Source organism: Podarcis pityusensis, assembly GCF_964106645.2.
Source record: "Podarcis pityusensis genome assembly, chromosome: 15".
In the NCBI taxonomy this organism is placed as follows: Eukaryota; Metazoa; Chordata; class Lepidosauria; order Squamata; family Lacertidae; genus Podarcis; species Podarcis pityusensis.
Window position 1 is genome coordinate 42,764,991 of NC_138040.1, and position 21,666 is coordinate 42,786,656.

The window sequence follows — 21,666 nt, forward strand, 5'->3', positions numbered from 1 at the left end:
ACAGTTCCAGCATTAGCATGTTCACACTAGGTCTCCCTTGCAGATGTACTGACATATTAATAATGGTGCTACATTGCTGGCTGGCCAGTCCTTGATTGGACTGCTTGCTGGTTCATAGCCATAACTACACACTACTACACATACTACACAGATGGGAGCTCATTGGGCCTTGCTTAGAGGAGACCTGCTGAAATCTATGGCCATGAGTAATTTTTAAGTCCATTAATTTCAATGGGACCTGCCTTGGATACAATCTATGATTAGAAAATAGTTGATGATATCTCTGTTCAAATGAGACACTCATCAGAGTTTAGGGAAGGTTCCACATGCAGAGCTAAGGGGAGACTGCAAATGGAAGTTGGTAGTTTGGGAGAAAAGGCAGAGAAAGTTGAAAGTTAGCTGAAAAAGGCCTCTGCGGTCTGATATCAGGTAGCAGATCTGCTGCCTCCTGTTTACCTCTGCTTTTACTCTTATATTCAGTGAATTTTTTCTGGAGGACGCAGGAGTATGCATACCCCTAAACATCTTGTGAATCTAAGTTTGGCCTCATTGAGGGGCAGTATTTCAATATGAGTAGGAAAATGAGAATACCCCTAAACATTTTTTTTAGGAAAAAAGCACTGCTTAGATTTGTAAATCTGAATTGTGCATTGCTTTGTAACGATTTGTTGGGTCTCTGGACCGCACTAAAGATTGATGATGATTTGTAAATAAGGTAAGGTTACATCTGATTTGGTGCATCAAATGTTAACAGGAGCTTGGTATATTATCACATTGTACATAGATTTGGCTGGCTGTCAGCTGCATACCCTTGCCTTCCCTCGCCTAAGCTGCTGTAATGCCACTGATCCCATTCTGACTGCCATGGAGGAGGGGCCAGTCATGGAATGGTGACTAGATGTGCAGTTACTGAGTGGGAAGTGAAAGATTGGGCTTGCTTGGCAGAAGTAAAAATTCATCTGAATGGCAGGAGTGTCTCTGTGAATGGTAAAACACAAAGGTTTGGTGTGGGGGCTGAGGGCCAGGGAACCAGAGGGTTTGGCAGAGTTGAATTTCACACAGTGATTCGAAATAACTAGCAGAAAAAGAGAGCAAGGAATATTCTCACCTCTATTAGGTGGGCATAGATATTTTCTAAAAGCTTTCCATACCATGGATTTGTTCCCCCTTTTTTTGCAGTAGTGGTCAGTCCTGTACTTTTGGGCAGGGCAGCTACTTGAGGAAAAAGCCACTTGCACATCAGTCCATCTGCTGTGCTTGGCTCCTGGTTAGCTCAATGGGAGAAAAAGGCACGACAAGCCGCTTGATTTGCTGTTTACTGAGCTGTTGCCTGTTTTCCAGGACATGTGCCAGGTCTCCATTACTCAGTGAGTTCAAGGAGGTGGCATTTTAATTTGTTCATAATTCAGTTAATTCTTCTTGGGCAAACGTCAGCCGTCTGGGATCCAGCTGCTAAATAGATGCTTCCTGGATCAAAGTATCAGATAGTAGCAAAAAACCTTGAGAGCTTAATTAGGTGTTGCAAGAGACAATGAATGGTAGCAGATCCCCCCCCCCCCATAATGTTTGGGTAAAGAATGTGTGATGACTGACACAGCATTTTGCTGTGTTGTTCCCCCTACTATGCCAGGACAATGACAGCATGCATTGAGTTTACAGTGGTACCTCAGGTTACATACACTTCAGGTTACATACGCTTCAGGTTACAGACTCCGCTAACCCAGAAATAGTGCTTCAGGTTAAGAACTTTGCTTCAGGATGAGAACAGAAATCATGCTGCAGAGGCGCGGCGGCAGCAGGAGGCCCCATTAGCTAAAGTGGTGCTTCAGGTTAAGAACAGTTTCAGGTTAAGTACAGACCTCTAGAACGAATTAAGTACTTAACCCGAGGTACCACTGTACTTAGAAATTGTAAGAGGAAAGAGTACAGCTCTGTAACTTTCACAGCTGTGAGCTGCGGAGCCTTAATTTCAAAACTTTATGGGACTGCATATACACTATGACTTCCCCCAAAGAATCCTGGGAAGTGTAGTTTGTTAACAGTGCTAGCAATTGTAGCTCTGTGAAGAGTAAGCTACAGTTCCTGGAATGCACTAGGGGAAGTCATGTGCTTTATCTCGGCCTCAGCTGAGACGTGGTGGTGATCATAGTGGCCTCTTATAAGAGTGTTGTAGATGCGGCAGGTGTAGCACTTTGCATTCAAGAAATGCAGTAAATAATAACAATAATCAATAGGAACAAAGCAATAGCCACAAAAACCACAAATATATTCAGACTGAGGGTGGATCTACACACAGGAGAAAAGTAATAAATTACCGTATTTGTCACCCTATAGGACGCACTTTTTCCCCTCCAAAAATGAAGGGGAAATGTGTGTGCGTCATATAGGGCGAATGCAGGCTTTCGCTGAAGCCTGGAGAGCGAGGGGGGTTGGTGCGCACCGACCCCTCTCACTCTCCAGGCTTCAGGAAGCTATCTGCTAGCCGTGGGAGATGCAGCTCTCCCACGGCTAGCGGAGAGCTTGCCGGCACCCAGAAGCTTGGGGCGCGCTGAGCTCAGCACGCCCCAAGCTTCAGGCTTCGGGCAGCTCTACGCTAGCCGTGGGAGAGCTGCACGACTTTGTGCAGCTGTCCCACAGCTTGCGGATAGCAGCCTGTTCTGGGGGCTGGGGTCGGGGGAAGCTTGGGCTTCCCCCGCCCCAGCCCCGCACCTGGGGGGGAAATAATTTTTTTTCTTTATTTCCCCCCAAAAAGACTAGGTGCGTCCTATGGGCCGGTGCGTCCTATGGGGCGAAAAATACGGTAAATTGTTAGAACAAAAGAATAAAAACACTATGTAAAATCACATAGAAAGGTTTTGTGCTCTACTGCGCCATCTGGTGCTGCATGTTTATAATGCATTCAAAATGCTATGGTTTTTTTTTACTAATGTAGCTGAGTCCTGACACTGCCTGTGTGAAGTTATAAGGCAGATTAATGCAACAGGCGATTCACAGACTTTTTAGAAAAAACAAACTCGATTTAGATTAGTAGGGAGGGACTCATACACTGATTAGTAAGGGGTAGTTACAAGATAGTTTTTTAAATTTTCTTAATACAACAGCCCATCTAGCCCATCTTCCTGCTTACACAGTAGCTGACCAGATGCCTGTGAGAAGCCGGCAGCAGCACTCTGTCTCCCTGCGATGCGCAGCACCTTCTGCCTCTGACAGCGACAGTAGCTGTCATAGCTAGTAGCCATTGGTAGCTCATCCTCCGTGCGTTTGCTTGATCCTCTGCTGGCCATCGCTGCCTCCTGCGGGAGAAAGTTCTTGAAGGGCTCCTCAGGACACCTGAGGGTGCTTCCACTCTGCTATTGACTGTGTATTCGGTGATAATCGTGTCTGCAAGTTTTGTGCAGCATCAAAATGTCATCACTTTTTGCTTTCCCATTTAATTCAGATTTGCCAGTCCCGGTGAAATCTGATAAGTAAAACAGAAGTAAAACCCAACAGAAACAGTAAATGTGGATGAAGTGGGCATGGGTGTGTGGGGTGACATTTTGCTGAGAACAGCATCATGTGGAGGTGTTGTGGCCTGAGGAGTCGGGCCAGGCGGCCCCAGTTTCATTTGCACTGATAAGGTTGGATATTGAAGCCACTCTTCCTATGGGGAGTAGGGACCAGTACCTTATTTTCTCTCTCTTTTAGTTAGTAAAAGCATAGGAGTAATGCTGTACATTAGCATCAGGAGAACACACAGTTTAATGATTTTGTTGCTGCAAGCTCCAGGACTTTCAGAATCCTTGATGGGGAGCCTCTTAATCTTCAAAAAGAAAAATGAGAAATTGTCTGAAGCTGCCTTCAGCATTTTCAAGTGTTCCATGCAAAGTAGGCTGCTGGGTCTTGGGAGCCTCAGAAATGACAAATCTCATGTTTCCCTGAACTTGCAATTATTATTTTTTATTGTAAAGCATACATAGTTCTTGTCTTTCTTTTTTTTTAGCATTAAATTCTGCTTCCATTGCTATGTTTTCTGCTAGGAAACCTGGTACTGGTATGGAGAAACGAGCACCAGTGATGTTCTCATGAGTGGGACAAAATGTTCTGGGACAGAGATGGCCCTGTCACACTGCCGCCACGATACCCACGTATTCTGCCCCAGAGGAGGTGGGCGCTTTGCAGCTGGCGTTTCCTGCACAGAAAGTGAGTTGTGAAACTTCCTTTTCTAGGTACCAGAAAGACAAACCTCCCATTTCTATTTTTTGCCCTGGATCTTTGTTTTCTTTTCTTTTGTTGTTTTGTTTTGTGACAGCTGCCATTATAAATGAGATTTGCCTTGTATTGGTGAATTTTTAAAACTCTGTTTTAAAGATCTGTTTCTGAGTCACTCAGGGCTCTCTCTACTTCAAATCATTATTTTGAGTTCCAAGCATCTCTGCATAAAGGGAAGGTGTCTGTTCCTCCATTCACTACTACAAGGGATCTAAAAATCCACAACTTTTTCCTCTTGGCCAAAATGGAAGGAATTTCTAGGCACAGGAGCTCCTCCAGAGTAAATTGTGTCTGCCAAACTGAAGACAAATAGGTCCAGCAAATGGGGGGGGGGGGCATAAAAGGGATTCACTTTCCTCCATAATCCCTGGTGGTTTTGTCTCTTTCTCACTGTGATATAATTAAAAGGTGTCTGAGTGGTATGTAGTTTTGCTTGTCTTTCTGGTGATTGATTGTGTTCTCTAATAGGCCTTTCACTTTAAAGTTTACAAGGTAGTCCCATAAAGGCCTCCCCTTAGGGCTTTGCAGATCTCAAGTAGACCACACGATGGTAAGCTGCCCAAGAACTCTGTGTCTGGAGTTATAAAGAGATCTTGGGGGTTTTGTTGTTAGAGCAACATGGGATTTTTAAAATGAAGCTTTTAACTTTTTTTTAAAAAGAAATAATCTAATGTTGTGCTTTAACAAAAAAGAATCCAGAACTCTTCAATGCTCTGCACGCAACATTTTTGAACACCTCACTAAGCCCATGGATGTAAGAAGCATAGTGATATAGAGGAAAACACAGCTAATGCAACATGGAGGGTGCTGGCCTGAAAAGACTCCCCTTTCTTTTCTGGCCTCCAGCTGCAGCTGACCTTGTCCTCAATGCCAAAGAAGTGGAATACACATCATACCTGGAAGACCGTCCCATGTTCATGCTGCAGTGTGCCCTGGAAGAGAACTGCCTGGCCTCCTCCGCTGTCAACACCTCCATTTCCACTGGCTATAGGAGGCTCCTGCGTTTCTCATCCCAGATCCACAACAACGGACAGGCTGACTTCCGCCCCAAAAGTGGACGCCATTCCTGGATTTGGCATGACTGTCACAGGCAAGACTTTGCTGTTCACCAGCACCGTTGCGGATTTACCCAGTAGAAAAAAACTTGGGGTGGTCAGAGTTCTGGCCTCAGCAAATTTGATAAAAGGCAGATTAAGATCCATGTGAAATGTAGGGCAGCCCTGTGGATAAAACGCTGGTTGTGAACTCAGTGTTCAGGCTCAATGTCCACATCTGCCAGCAGCAAGCAAGCTAGGTTCAGTATCTCTTCTGTATATATTTTTAGGCCCCACTAGGCCTAATTGGGTAATTGAGGCATCCTCTACATCCCCTGAAATGACATAGGCCAGGAGTGGCATGGAGGAAGCAGTCACTCTGGTCACAGGGATTTCCAAGGCTCCTCTAGGGAAGCGCCTTCCAGTGAACTTCCACCCACGGAGCAGCACCCTCACTGCAAAATCTGTTTTGGGGGCCATTTTGATGTTCCCACAATGCCCTGGCATAGCATTGTTCTAGTGCATCCTAGGAACGTCAAAATGGTGGCTTCCAAAACAAAACGCTCACTGATGGTGCTTGATAAACCTGAGCCTGTGGACATGGGCAAGTGGGAGGGCCCATTGCAGGACAGGTGTCGGCAAAATGGGCCTTGTTGGGACCCCTGGTGGGTGCCTGAGGTGTCATGTGCTGCTGCTGGCACTGGATAGACCAGACACCACCCAGGTGATCCTTACAAGAACTCTGTGACGTAGGTTAGGCTGAGAGACAACAGCTGGCCCAAGGCTAGAGCTAGGTTAGCACAATGTGCTGTGTGGTTTAGTGGGTATTTGAACCTAGTGCTCTGGGATCCAGTTCTGTGATCCTTGTCCCCACTGGCTCATTATCCCCACTCTAAATATGCCTAAAAAGCAAACCAGGGATAAAAAGCAACTCTTCTTCACAGATATTCATTCATTCCTTTCAAAGCATGATGTACAGTCTAAAACAAACAAATAATATATGTTTTGAATCCCAGTCTTTCATCCATTAAGTTCAGAGCAGGCCCAGCACTTGCATGAGTGTATACGGAGCTAATACTCGCCTCTTGCTGCAATGGGAAGCTTTGCCTTCGGCAGGGAGGCTTCCACAGGGAAAGTTCATTGTGGACTCACTGCTGCTCAGGCATGTAGGTTTGCTGCAGCTTCCACACAACATCATCCTTATCAAAAGGCCACCCCATATTTTTTGCCCATTTAATCCAAAATCAACATTTTTGTTTGTTTTTATGTACAGGATTTTCTGCAGAAACAGTAAATCTGAATAAAGTGGGAAAGTAATGCAGGGCAGCATTTTGATGAAAGTGGCTTTCTCTGGATACTGTGGGAAACTTGTATGTGTGAGCAGCCTTGACTGAGCTTCAAACCCCACGCGGAAGCAGCCCCTATCTCTGGAGCACCAAATCAGCCACTGCACTTGTGCCTTAAAACAATACAATAACCCTTTAGCAATCTGTTGAGGTGACTCTCACGAAGTTAATATTCCCAGTTTATACTCCCTTACCTAGTATATTACATTACTCCATATTCATCAGCAAAGATATGTAAGGTTGTAGCCAGTGCTAGTCCTACTCAGAGTAGATCCATTAAAGTTAATAGACATGACTAACTTAGGTTCATAGATTTTAGTTGGATACAACTGGTAATGTTGTATCTAATGTAGCACTAAATTGGGGTCCCATAAACACAAAGATTACTGTTAATACAATTGGACTCCCCCCCTTTTCCCTGTGCAACCCCTAAGCAGGGGTTCCTCCACCCCTCTGAAGCCGTTCTGGGGAGTGCTGGGCATGCGTGGAAGGGGGGAGGGAGTCCTGTTGTGCTAGCAGTAATCTTTGGGCTGACGGGGTGAGTTTCTTGAATTATGCAGGCGTTCATCATTTCAGGAGGGGCCCCATTTCCCATCTAGCGCAGGTCTGAATAATTTGTGATTCACCAGACCAAATTCAGCAAGCATTATGGGGCCCACCACCTCCTTGAGAGACCTCATCCTCCCCATTTTTGCAGCACTCAGTCAGCTGCAAACATATAGCAGTTATTGGCCTCTGGTGGCTGTTGGGCCACGTCTACCTGGGTGGGTCAAGAGTTCTACAGGCCTCTTTCTGCTTAATCCCAGAGCCCACCAGAAAAAGAAAAAGAAAGAGGAGTCCCACCTCAGCACGCTGACTCTCTGGCATTTCCAAACAAGCTCGAGTTAAGTGAGGCAGCTGTAGCCCATCCATGTGTTTAAGCCAGTCTCTGTTTGCACTAAGGAATACAGACTCAATTCCTCTTCAGTATTTCCAGTCTGTAAACACCATAATATAAACAACTATCTGAATGAGCAGACATATTTTAGCAACGGAGTCAGACCTGAGGTTTAAAGCTTTTTATTTCTTTTTCTTTTTTGCACTGGAAATACTTTGAGCATCCAACCTCAGTGTAAATAGTTTGGACATCTCAAATTTTTCTTCCTCTCCCTGACCATCTCAGCCTGTTCCTGAGCATTTTTGTCCAGGATACAAAACCAGGGAGGCAGGGAGGGCTACTTAACAGGCAGGTAAAAGGAAACCAAAGAACATCTGGCAGTGATTCCAGGGCAATTAAAATCTCCCTTTATGCCCCCCCTCCCCTTATGTCAACATATTTAAATAGAATAAACACGATGGGTGTACTAGGTGCTGCTACCTGATACTGAATATCAGCTGTTTAATATTAAGCCATGGTTTATTTTTACAAGTGAAAAAGAGCAAGCGAGCTCCACTTTTCAGTTGCTTGGCTTCCCTTCCCTTAAACTGTGATGTGTCCATTAGAGGAGCTTGGTTTCCAAATGGGGAAAATCTCAATGTTCATCTAGACTCAAGCATTGCCTGAGTGTAGGGCTTAACTCGCGGATATTGGTGCTAGGTGCTTTGTTTTTTTTTTTTTTAAAGCAATTTATTAAATTTTACAATAAAAATAAACATGATAAACAATGTAACATTGATCTTAACATATTTTCACATTTTCTTTGGACTTCCTCACATCTCCCGCTCCCATTTTCATCGTTGAAACATTTTGTCAGCAATTTATCATCTTATTTAAATTCTTATATCCCTTCTATATTTCCTAATCTTATAATTCTCAGAATAAGCTAAATTTCACAGTCTTACTTATTTTCTTAAAAACTTCTAAATTTAGTGGTGCTCAGTTATTTTGGTCTAGCATCTTATTTAACATTCACTCAAATTGCAATACTTTTGTAAATAGTTCTTAAATTTCTTCCAGTCCTCCTCAATCCTCTCTTCTCCCAGGTCACGGATTCTGCCGGTCATTTCAGCCAGTTCCATGTAGTCTATCAGTTGTATCTGCCATTCTTCCAGTGTGGGTAGATCTTGAGTTTTCCAATGTTTTGCGAGTAGTATCCTTGCTGCTGTTGTTGCATACATAAAAAATGTCTGGTCCTTCTTTGCCACCCCTTGGCCGACAATACCCAAAAGGAAAGCCTCTGGTTTCTTAGTGAAGGTATATTTAAATACCTTTTTCAGTTCATTATAAATCATTTCCCAGAACGCCTTCACTTTAGGGCAAGTCCACCAGAGGTGGAAGAACGTTCCCTCACACTCTTTGCATTTCCAACACTTATTATCAGACAGGTGGTAAATTTTAGCAAGTTTGACTGGGGTCATATACCATCTATAAATCATTTTCATTACATTTTCTTTCAGGGCGTTACATGCAGTAAATTTCAATCCATTACTCCACAACCTCTCCCAGTCCTCAAACATGATATTATGCCCAATGTCCTGTGCCCACCTTATCATAGCCGATTTAACCGTTTCGTCTTGTGTATTCCATTTCAACAGCAAGTTATACATCCTTGAAAGTACCTTGATCTTTGGTTCTAACAATTCTGTTTCTAATTTCGATTTCTCCACCTGGAACCCTAGTTTCTTATCATTTTTAAAAACTTCTTTAATCTGAGCGTAATGTAACCAATCTCGCACTTTGTCTTTCATTTTCTCCAGACTCTGCAATTTCCAATTGTCTCCATCCTTTTCTAGTATTTCCCAATATTTTGGCCATTTAGCCTCCATATTGGGTCTTTTTCGGGCCTTGGCTTCCAAAGGTGAAAGCCACCTTGGTGTTTTATTTTCCAGCAAGTCTTTATATTTTGTCCAGACATTAAACAATGATTTTCTGACAATATGGTTCTTAAAGGCCTTGTTTGCTTTAACCTTGTCATACCATAAATATGCATGCCATCCAAAGGTATTGTTAAACCCTTCCAAATCTAACACATCAGTGTCTTCAAGAAGTAGCCAGTCTTTTAGCCAGCAGAACGCTGCGGCTTCATAATACAACTTTAAGTCTGGCAGGGCAAAGCCCCCTCTTTGTTTTGCATCGGTTAATATCTTAAACTTAATTCTGGGCTTTTTGCCCTGCCAGACAAACTTAGAAATGTCTCTCTGCCACTTCTGAAAGCACTCCGTTTTGTCCAAAACCTGAAGTGTTTGAAATAAGAACAACATCCTTGGCAATACATTCATCTTGATAGCAGCAATTCGGCCTAACAAAGAAAGTTTCAATTTTGACCAACTATCTAAGTCTCTCTTAATTTCTGTCCAACATTTTTCATAATTGTCCTTAAATAGACTTAGATTTTTTGCTGTTATGTTTACCCCTAGGTATTTTACTTTTTTAACCACATTAAGTTCCGTCTCATTCTGAAACCGTTCTGACTCTGTATTAGTCAAGTTTTTCCCCAAAACCTTAGTTTTCTGTTTATTTAATTTAAATCCAGCCACCCGACCAAAGTCATTAATCAGTTGTAATACTCTTTTCGTACTGGGCTCTGGCTTCTGCAAGGTCAAAACCAGGTCATCTGCGAAAGCTTTTAATTTATATTGTTTCTGACCGACCTGAATTCCTTCCACCAACTGATCCCTTCTAATCATGTTCAATAGCACTTCCAGAACCGAAATAAATAACAAAGGGGAAATAGGGCAACCTTGTCGTGTCCCTTTTTCAATTTTAAACTCTTCTGTAACCACATTATTAACTATCAGTTTAGCTTTCTGTTCTGAATATATCGCCTCAATCCCATTCTCAAAACCCCGTCCCACTCCCATCTCTTTCAAATTTCCCATCATAAATTTCCAGGAGATATTGTCAAAGGCCTTCTCCGCATCTATAAAAATTAAAACTGCTTTTGTATTTATGTCTGTTTGCAAAAGTTCCAAAATGTCAATAATGTTCCTTGTATTAGCAAACAGATGTCTTCCTGGGAGAAAGCCAGCCTGGTCCTTATGAATTACTTCATTTAAAACTTTTTTAAATCTATTTGCCAAAATGTCTGCAAATATTTTGTAATCCACATTTAAAAGAGAGATGGGACGGTAGTTCTTAAGTTGTGTCTTTTCAGCTTCCGACTTTGGTATTAATGTGATAAACGCTTCCTTCCACGACTCCGGTGCCCTCCTCCCCTCCATAATTTCATTGCTGACCTCCATCAAAGGTTGTATCAAATAGTCTTTCAATGTCTTATAGTACTTGGAGGTCAGCCCATCTGGTCCTGGAGATTTGCCAAGTTGCATGTTCTGGATAGCTTGTTCGATCTCCTGTCGTGTTATTTTAGAATTCAGGATTGTCCTATTTTCTTGTGACAATTTAGATAGTCCGTTTTTTGCCAAAAATTGTTTAATCTCAACATCATCTTGCGGCCCTTGGGTGTATAATTTTTTGAAGTATCTCTGGAAATACTTTCTAATGTCCACTGGATTCTGGACGTTTTTTCCATCAACCTCTAAGTTTGTAACAGTATTTAATCTTTGTCTTCTCTTCAACTGCCAAGCTAGCAGTTTTCCACATTTATTCGCCGACTCAAACGTTTTTTGTTTCATTAATTTAACCTTCCATTCAATTTCCTGATTTATCAATTTAGAATATTGTGTTTGATAAAGTTTAATTTCTCTCAGAGTTGGCTGTGACTTCGGATTCACTCTTAATTTCTTCTCTAATTCTTTTATTTTATCCAAGATCTTATCTTTTTTCTCATTTTGTGTTCTTTTCTTCACTGCATTCTGTTGTATCAAGAATCCCCTCATTACAGCTTTGCTTGCGTCCCAGATTATTCTTTTTTCCACCATATTATTCATGTTTATCTCAAAATAGTCCTTCAAAACTTTTTGGGCCTTCTTGGTAATTTCCTGATCTCTAAACAAATTGTCATTCATCTTCCATCTAAAGGATCCAGTTGGTAATAGTGTCATATCCATCTTTACTGCATTGTGGTCAGAGCAGGTCTTTGGGCAGATTTCCACTTTTCTGACCTTAGGTGCCAGGCCTCTAGAAATCCATATTTGGTCGATTCTTGTCCAGGTCAGTTGGGCTTCAGAAAAGAATGTTCCCTCTCTTCCTAGTGGGTTCTTTGTCCTCCAAATGTCAATCAAATCCATATTGTCAATCATTTCAAAAAAGGTTTTAGGTAGTCTGCCGTCTTTTGTAACATTTTGACTTTGTGACTTGTCCATGTTAGTTGATACGACCCCATTCATATCTCCCATCATTATGATGTTGTTGTAGTCTAGATAGTCCAGCATTGTCTCCTGCAACTTCTTGTAAAATTCCGATTTCCCTTCATTAGGTGCATAAATTCCTAATATCAGCAGTTTCTCTCCTTGATATTGTATCTCAATAGCCAAAATTCTTCCATGTTCATCTTTAAATAGGAATTTAGGTGACAGGCTCTCTTTTGCATATATCACTACGCCTCTCTTCTTAACTTTGTCCGAAGATACAAATTCCTGGCCCAATCTTTTATTTATTAACACTTTTCTGTGGAGCCTCGTCACATGTGTTTCTTGTAAACAAATAATGTCCAATTGTTCTTTTTTTAATATATGAAATATTTTCTTCCTTTTTTCCGGAATGTTACAACCATTAATATTCCAGCTCAACAGTTGCAGAGACATCCTGAACTATCTGGTTATTTTTCAAGGGGTGGTATCTTCTCAGGGTCTTCAGGTTCCACAGATGCTGATGTTGGTACTGGCGTTGCCTCAGGCCCAGAAGGTAGTTCAATTCTTTTTTGAAGGTCCTCTCCGTATGTAGACAGGAATTTGTCTCTCTCTTCCAGTGTTCTCACTTTGACCTTTCTCCCTCTAAAGGTAAAAGATAATCCTTGGGGAAATTCCCACCTGAATGGAATTGCGTTGCTCCTTAGTAGTTTAACAAGTTCAGAATAGGCGGCTCTAAGATCAAGCAGTAGTCTTGGGATATCTTTATAAATTTCAATTCTTCTATCCAACACCTCCAGTGATTTTACAAAGTGTAGTCCCAAAATCTTATCCCTTTCCTCCTTTGATCTCAATGTTATCAAACAGTCTCTGGGCCTCTCCTTCTTTATAAATCTTCCAAGTCTGAAAGCTGACACAATTTTAAAGTCCTTTTCTTCCAAGTTCCAGAACTTGGAGAATTCTTTGGTCAAAAACTCAGTTAGATGTCCTTCTTCTGCCTCTTGTAGTGATCTAATCCTTAAGTTGTTCTCACGGTTTCGCAGTTCTATCATCGAGAGATAAATCTGGTGTTCCCTGACTTGTTTAGTGAGTGGTCTTACCTCTTGCTCTAAATTTTCAAATCTTTGTCTGGTGTCCTCAGTCAATTTCCGATTTTCTGCTGAGGCCTCCGTTAGCTGTCCAATTGCTTGTGCATTCTGTACCACTTGTGTGGTTAATTTATTTAGACATTCTGTGTTTTTATCAATCTTTGCTGATTGCGCATCTGCTTTCTTGTCCAAAGCTTCCAATTTTTCAAAAATTTTGTCTAGTACAGAAACAGATGCTCCTGAGGCCATATCTTCCAGTTGTAACTGCTCTGCTTCGCCCTCTCCCTCCACTTCTGAGGGCAAAGTAGGCACAGATGATCTGCGTGTCTGTGAGGCTGAGGTTAGAGTTGTTAGAGTTGTTTGTTTAGCTCTCCCTCTTTTTCTTGTGCCACTCATTCCAACGTTATCTGTCAGTCAAGGTCACACTGAGTTGTCCCATGGGAATGGAAAGGTCCAGAGCAAGCAAACAGCAAGGGAATCGAAAGTAAAAAGTGTATGTAAAATCACTGTTATAATCCAATCCTCTAGAGGGAGCTTAATCTGTCTTTCAGAGTCTAATTTAATGTCCAAGAACCTTCAAATACAAATGTTTAGCAGAGTTTATAAATGGTCACTTTGTTGCAGACAGTGCTTATTTATCTCCAAAAAGAATGTTTCAAATTTAAAAGGTCTCAATACCCTCAGATTGTTTCAAGTTCCAATATACAGTATCCAAATCTGCAGTACTGACAGCTCCCTTAGTACTCAGGCAGCTCCTGACTCTGGGTTTCACCTTCTAATTTGTAATCCAATAAGAGGAGGAAAGTCAAGTGCAAATAGAAATCCCAAATCTTTAACTTAAAGTCTTTACTTTAAGATGCAAGTTCAAATAGATGCTTAGATCTGTAAAACTTAGAGTCTCTTTCTTTCAGCCTCCACTCCTCCAGCTGATTGCTTTTTTTTCAAGTTCAATGGCTGCGGAAGACGGACTTCCTGCTTCCACGTCTCTCCGCTCTCAGCCAAGTTCAAGCCAATTTAAGTTTCCCTTTTAAGGTCTCAAATTCAAGTGATTCAGTCTTTTACTCACAAGTTAGTTGCTTTTTCGTCCGGATCCGTAATTTAGCAGGAAAAGGGATCAGCGCTCACCGACAGTAGCAGCGCGGCTTCGCTCCTCAGGCTGTGAAACAGCTCACAGCGCCGCAACCCCCCTCCGTGCTCCGGAGCCCCTTACGGGGTTCCTTCTGCACTTGGAGGGTCGCTCTAGGCGCCCACCGAGCCTCAAGACCCCAGGCTCTTGCCGCCTGGGGTTTTCCAGAGTGGGTCTCCGCTTCGCCGTAGCGGACGACCCGTTGCCTGCGGAGCCTCCTCTCCCGTTCAGAAGAGGACCGCCATTGCCGTTCGCGCCGCCCCCGGAAGTCGGTGCTAGGTGCTTTGAAGGCAAAAAACAGGGAACAGTGGCTCTTTGAGAGACGCTATGGCTCTCCCTTAGCATCCTCTCCACAGGTTTCTAACTAGCTAGCTCCGTAGGTGCTAATAGTCTCAAGCCCAAGTCCATGATAGCCGCCAAGTAATTGGTCAAGGGTTTCACATTTGTGCTTTTTGGAGAGGGCTCATAGCTCCAGTGGTGTCTGGTGCTCATTGCCACTCCTGGGGTGGGAGGCAGAGGCAGTGATGGAGACAGAGCCAACTTGCTCCTGCTGCTCAGTTCTACAGGGGCAGCTGTGAGACTCAAGAGAAGGAAGCTGAGAGGCAGAGCCGCACCCTGAACTGGTTGTCAGTAAGAAGGCAGGCAGGTGAGGGTTGGCTGGTGGGGCACTGCCCCTTTCCCCCTCTTCACTCAAAGACCACATGGTTCGTATGCAAATGTTAGATGATGTTGCGTCAAGCTAGTGCTGTTTCACACTGCCCAGTGCATTTTTTCCTGTCACTTTCCTTTTTGCAGAAAGTTGGGGGGGGGGGGAGGTTTGTTGCACAAGAGTGCCAAATCAACTTTAATCGTGTAATTTTAATTTGTCAGTATGTTATTGAAACCCAGCCCAAAATGGAAATATTCTGAAAGCACCCAGCAAAAATATAACTGATATGCTGAGTGCTTCTAGTGAGGTTCTGTGGACCTCTGACAATACAATCTGCCCCATAGCAGAGTGCAGATTATTTTTTGGCAATTTGTTATTTGGAACAACAATCCTTGAGGACAAAATGAGTGGAAATTTCCCCTATGAGGAAAGCTTTCAGCAGTTGGGGCATTTTGGTTTAGAAACAAGGCAAGTCTCAACTTATGCTTGGCATGGAGAAAGGGGGTTGAGGAGTTTTCCTCCCTCTCTCTGAATACTAGAATTCAGGGACATCAGATGAAACTGAATATTGGAAGATTCAGGATGGACTAAAGAAAGTACTTCTTTATACAGGGCAGAATTAAATGATGAGATTTGTTGCCTCAGCAGGTAGCGATGACCACCCATTGGATTAGACAAATTCATGGTGGTTACTAGCCACCATGGCTATGTTTTTGTCTCCATGGTCAGAGACTATATCCATCTGAATAACAGTTGCAGGAGCAACGGCTCTGGCGCTTGCATCCTGCTTTTGGGCTTCCCAGAGGCAGCTGCTTTGCCCCTGTGAGGACAGGCGGACCTCTGCCCTGATCCAGCAGGCTCTTCTTAAAGCATGTGCTTGGCTTGATACGATACGATAATCTTTATTGTCATTGTCCCATACAGAACAACAAAATTGAAAAAATCTACATCAGACATTCACAAGCCTGCTATCCCAGCTATCCCAGCCTGGTTAGCCCCTAAAAACTCTGATACCCCATAATTGAATACAATATACTCACATAAAGACTACCTTACACTGTGTTTAAAACCAAAATCGCATTTGGATAGAAACTGTTTCTCAGGCGGCTAGTCCTAGTCTTTATAACCCTGGACCTTCTTCCAGAAGGCAGAAGCTGAAAGAGATCATTTCTGGGGTGCGCACTATCCTGCGCTATCTCTGCAGCTTTCTTATGGCACTTGGAAGCATAGATTTGATCCAAGGTGGGAAGAGTGCACCCAATTATTCTCTCCGCAGTCTTTACAGCCCTAGACAGCATTGTTTTTTCCCTGACTGTGCAGCTCCCAAACCACACACACAGACCATAAGTTAATACACTCTTGTGCAATGCGCTATGGCACATGGACTCAAATGTGCTGTTGTCTGGGTCAGAGTAACATGAATTCCCAGATTAAATGGCTACATATGGTGTTAACTTCCTGCTTCTATAGTAATGTTATAAGGCTAAATTTTCGTTAGAAAATTCCCACATTTAGGGTACATTCTGATCTGGCCAGTGAGCATTGTCTGAAAAATGCCTGCTAATAACTTGGTTAAGGAAAGGATAACATGTCCTCTAGGGAATTAGAGCTATGCTTCTGGTTCCACATCACCAATCCTACTGGAAAACAGCATTTCCTCCTCCCGGTGAAGCAAGTGTTGACTTGCTTTGGCTGTAGCATTGCATATGCTATGTGATGTTTTGATATGTGTTAGTCTACACCCACGAGGCAGGAAGATCAAGGGGTGAAGTTGCTTCCCAAAATACGAGGAACTACACCCCAGGTGGCGCTGTCAATAAACCTGGGCAGCATTGCTGTAGAAGTATGGAACCTGTCCTTAATCAGAATGTTTGCTTTCTTCTGACTCATCCAGGCATTACCACAGCATGGAAGTGTTCACACATTATGATCTGCTGGACCTCAATGGGACAAAGGTAGCGGAAGGTCACAAGGCCAGCTTCTGCTTGGAAGACAGTGAATGCCTAGACGGTATATACATTCCTAATATACTTATGAAATACACTCCAATGTAAAATAACCCATCCTGCTCTCATTTCTACTGGGGGTCTGCTAAAGATGGGTGGAGAAATGTGTGCTATTCACATTTAAGAATTCATGATTCTCAAAACAGAATACGTACAAAATGAAATGTAACAATCATTCAAAATTTGCACTTCTTCAAATGATACAGTGCAGGTCTACAGGAGCAACAAAAAGTTTATTATTTATTTCATAAAATTTGCTTGATGGGGGGGGGGGGAAACCACCTCAAAGCTGTTTACAAGAGTCATACAAAACAGTGTATATTGATAAAAGGTTTGGCCCCCAAAGCAAACATTCCTGAACATAACGTGTGAAAATGTATATAGTTAGGGTGAAATTGCTTGTGAAAAATTGTATATCATGAGAACACATATGCAAAGGTGTGAGGATTTTTGTGTCAGCTTGTGAACTGATGTGAATTCTTGGCTGTCTTGACTTGGCTGTGTTGCAGTCCTCGGTCTGTTGCAAATTGATGGCAGTATTCATTCACAATTGTGACAAGTGTGGTAAGGCAGAGACTCAGTGGAAAGGGAAGTTCTGCTCCAGAGACCCCTAAAGCTCTGCTTTAAGCATGGTTGGTGCCCCAGTCATCTCTATGCTGCTCAGGGACAGATGCGTGAGATGTGCACATGGATTGTACATCCCCTCTTGGAACCACTTGCTTGACACTTTCATCAGAGCACTAGAGCTGGAGGGGAGGCATAACAGCCCCTGGCAAGACTGGGGAAAGGAGAGAAAATAGCCGCTGCCAACTAACCTGGGAGGTGGGGCTATAAATTAAGCACCTGGGGCATCACAACAAGGTTGGGTTTTCAAGTTCTACAGCCCAAACACTGAAGCCAGGACTTCCTAAAGGGCCTCTTGGCACCACGCTGCTGCTGACGTTTTTTCCACATGTGCTTCCTTCCCCCCTTTAGGTTTCCAGAAGCAATATGAATGCGCCAATTTTGGGGAGCAAGGGATCACGGTTGGATGCTGGGATGTGTACCGGCATGACATTGACTGCCAGTGGATTGACATTACAGATCTTGTGCCAGGAGAATACTTCTTCCGGGTAGGCTGGGATTCTTCAGATTCTGGAGTGCTATCAGGGTAGCTAAGAGCCACTTCATGCCATCACCAAAAGCAAGTGGCAGTAAGCCTTGTAGGTGGAGAGTAGCATTCAGGTTGCAGGTGGTGGCGAGGAGTAAAGGTAAAGGGACCCCTGACCATTAGGTCCAGTCGTGACCGATTCTGGGGTTGCGGCGCTCATCTCGCTTTATTGGCTGAGGAAACCGGCATACAGCTTCCGGGCGAGGAGTACTGCATGTTTAAATGCCATATAAAAGGGGCCAGTTAAGAACGGTGTTTCAGCTCTAGGACAGGGTGGCTGACTTAGGACCAGCAGATGTTGTTGGACTACAGTGCTTGCCATTCTTGGCTACTAGCCATGCTGGTTGGGGTCAAGGAGCTGGAGTCCAGCAGCGGCTTGAGGGCCACACCAGTTCCCTGTCCCTGATTTAGGAATCCTATAGATATTTTGCAACTTGTGAACTGACCATTAGGCAACCTACAAAACCATAATATGCATTTCTCAAGATACTTCTTCAGAGTTAATTGCAAATAGAAAGCAAAGGACAACTTGAAAAAGTTTTTTAAATCCTGCCTGTGGTCACATTAAATATCAAGGTCTATTCATAAATACTTGATATGTTTGGTATAAGTATCAGCCTTGCATTGCAGCATGGAATACATTTTATGCTATTCATTTTGTTTTAAGCTTTTATTATTATTTTATTGTTTTTGTACTCTTGCCTTCATGACTGTTCTTATGATTTTTATTTTTATAAGTAACAAGGTCTTTGAGAAATGATAATGAAACCACAATAAAATAATCTGGTTTTTTAAAAATTCTGTGGGGTATAAATAAGTAATATTTACTTGGGTTTAACCCACCCAATTGGTGAACAATTGTGTCTGAAGTTGTGTAGAATGAGTAGCGAATAATTTCAGGGAAATAGATTGTTTTTATTCATTTATGCTGTTAATATGTGATGTTAAGTTCTCAAAAAGGATGAAAAAGTTCAGACACAAAGAAACAGGATGTGAGAGAGTGCAGAGAACTGTGGTCTCCAAAATTAGTCATACTTTGAGTAGACCTATTGAATTGCATATTCCACACCTCCGCAAACAGGATAGTTTGAATACATGCAGCCCCAGTTCCTGAATCAGAAACACAATTGAAGCACCTTGATTGCACAAAGAAATTCCCCCACTTCTGGATCAGGATCTATGTCTGAGATAAGATGGCCCTAAGATCCCTCTGTCTGTCCTTTCCCAGATCATTGTCAACCCAAACAAAGAAGTGGCAGAGTCCGATTATTCCAATAACATCATGAAGTGCAAGTGCAAGTACGAACTTCACCGGGTCTGGATGTACAACTGCCATATAGGTAAGTTCATTATAGAAGAAAAAGAGAAAAGTCTAGCGGCAGAGATGAGCTTTGCATCAAGGGGGTGATTCAGCGGTGTGTGTAAAGCAAAGGGGATCTGTGGCCTTGCAGGTGTTGCTGTTCTGTCACCCCTGACCAGGCAGGCTGGCGGGAGCTGGAGTCTAGCAACAACTGGAGGGGCACAGGTTGCCCACACTGGAGTGCACGCGTCAGAGTGTACAAGGATTCCTTCCTTTCTGTCCTCCCCCCCCCCCCCATTTCATTACTCATTTGTTAGAATGACATTTGTTTAGTTAATGGGCACTAGTTTATTCACTTCTGTAACTCCCATTCATTTTTCTCTTGGGATAGATGTCAGTGTGAGACTTGGCCTGTAACACTGTCTGTTGCCTGGGAGTTTTCCACCCAGTTGGCGTGACATTTCTAGGCATCCTACCACTCTTTCAATACATTGGACCAACCAAATTTCAGATAAAATCTACATTTCATAGGCAGTTTTAAAATACAGACAACTCCCCATTTAGATTGCTTTCTATGAGGAGACACGACTGTTCTTCATATGCTTGTCGCTTCTGTGTTTTCCATCCAGAACTGGCACAAAATATTTAGTTATTTTACTGTCCAGACACGCACAGTGGAGTCTCCAGTTTTCAAGGCATGGAGACTCAGCCTACCTCCTTCCTGTAATATTTCCCTGTAACATTTCTGTGACCTGTACAGGCTGCAAGTGAAATTAATTGGTTTTTGTTTGCAACTTATTTATCTGAATTCTCATTTATTTGTTTTATTTAACTTATGTACACTTTGTTACAAAAAAAATGCTAGAGTAATTTACACAATTAAACAAATGAAATGTGTTTTTTAAAAGAAAGTGCAACCCTAGTAAGGGACAATTTAGACACATGGCTTTCTGCTTTCAGACATGGGTAGCAAAACTGCCTCTGACACTGTCTTTTCCCCTTTTTTCTCCCCCTCACCCCGACTGCAGCTGATGCCTTCAGTGAAGAAATAGAAGAACAGTTTGATTTCAATGGACTCCTAAACAACCAAGTGTCTTAATTGGCCTCTTTTTAAGGAGGGAAGAATACCTTTTCCCAAGATTTCCCTAACCACTGCACAGAAAACTAAAGTAATCAAGCAAATAACTATGAACTTTTAAAATTAGCTTTGTAAGTTATTTTCAAGTGTGTGCTCCATGCCTACTTTATGGTGTTCAGCAGAAGAAAACGGGTTGACACTTATTTCACATCCATTCCAGCTGAATTATGATTTTGCACTACCTGCAAGACCTCCTTACCCTTCGTGGGGACCCTAACTTATTCACAAGGAATTATTTGCAAGCTCTCATCACACCTTTGTTCACTGCGGTGTACAGAGGCAGCAGCGCCACCTGCCCACAACCTGCGTAAAGGATGCCTGGTGCTGCCAAAATACCTTCATTTTTAAGGGAATTCCTTTCTCGGCCTTCGTGTTCTGCCTTGATAAAGATTTGAAAAATCTGACTCTACACCACTGGCGCAGAACAGAAGAATCATGACACACGGAGGTCTTGAGACACTCTGTCGTATTAATTTCCTGTACTGTCACACTCCTTGGCACCTCCTCCTCTGAGAGCACCTCTGACACTCAGTTTTGACAGAAGGTTTGAGATACCACAGTGAGGAAAAATCTGCCAAGTCATTTCATATATCTTGGTTTTTGATGCCACTAGACTGTGAATTTTTTTTAAGACAGTAAGCTATTCCCTTGCCTACATTTTTCCTTTGACCCGTACCTTCCTGCCACCCCCCCTTCACTTCCCACCCCCACCATGACTACTGCAAATAAGAAACCCACTACCAAAGATAACTAATGGCTTTATGCCCTCGAGGTCACACATCCCTTCTTACTAAGTCAGGCTATCCTGTGATGGCGCAGGGAGGGAGAGCTTAAAAACACACACATTAGTAAATGCATAATGGTGCTGAGCACATGTGCCTCTGTTTGTTTGAGGCCATGCACTTGCATTGCAACAGGTGCCGACAGATCTACACCGTACTTGAATCTTTTAAAGTGCTTTTGTCCAGGAAAAGAAAGAGCTGGTGTGATTTGTGTTATTTCCAGTGACTAGAACCAGCTGCTGTCCTTTTACTGCATTTCGTTTTGTTTACTCTTCTGCTGCATGGTTAAAGAATGGGGCTGCAAGACAGAATTAGTTCAACCTTGCCTCTCTGGAGCAGACCACAGTTCATCTAGTCTAGCCTTCTGCTTCCAGAAGCAGACAGCCAGGTGCTGCAGGATTTTCAGAAAGCAGGACAACAAAGATAACTGTCCTCTATTTGTCCTAAGCACCTGGTAATCAGAGGTAAAAAGGTAAAAATCAGAGGTGTACTGTATCTGTCCCTAGAGGCTCTGCCATAGCTACTAGTCATTGGTAGACCACGCTCTATGCCCCGCTTGTTTTGGTACAATGGGTGAAGGAATTAAAAGGATACCTAAAGCTCAGGCAGAGAACACAAGAGTGATTTGGG

The 21,666-nt window shown here is 42.9% G+C and overlaps 1 protein-coding gene across 1 annotated transcript in view; it reads left to right on the top strand.

Annotated features, from left to right (window-relative positions):
* The window catches only part of LOXL2 (lysyl oxidase like 2), an 82,798-nt gene extending 61,567 nt beyond the window's left edge, over window positions 1–21,231 (top strand). Inside the window, exons 9-14 of the mRNA XM_080982424.1 lie at window positions 4,020–4,182; window positions 5,098–5,341; window positions 16,555–16,670; window positions 17,642–17,778; window positions 19,045–19,156; window positions 20,145–21,231. Of these exons, the coding sequence (XP_080838550.1) occupies window positions 4,020–4,182; window positions 5,098–5,341; window positions 16,555–16,670; window positions 17,642–17,778; window positions 19,045–19,156; window positions 20,145–20,215 (843 nt within the window). The 3' untranslated portion in view covers window positions 20,216–21,231. The remainder of the gene's footprint in view (window positions 1–4,019; window positions 4,183–5,097; window positions 5,342–16,554; window positions 16,671–17,641; window positions 17,779–19,044; window positions 19,157–20,144) is intronic.
* The last annotated feature ends 435 nt before the right edge of the window (window positions 21,232–21,666 follow it).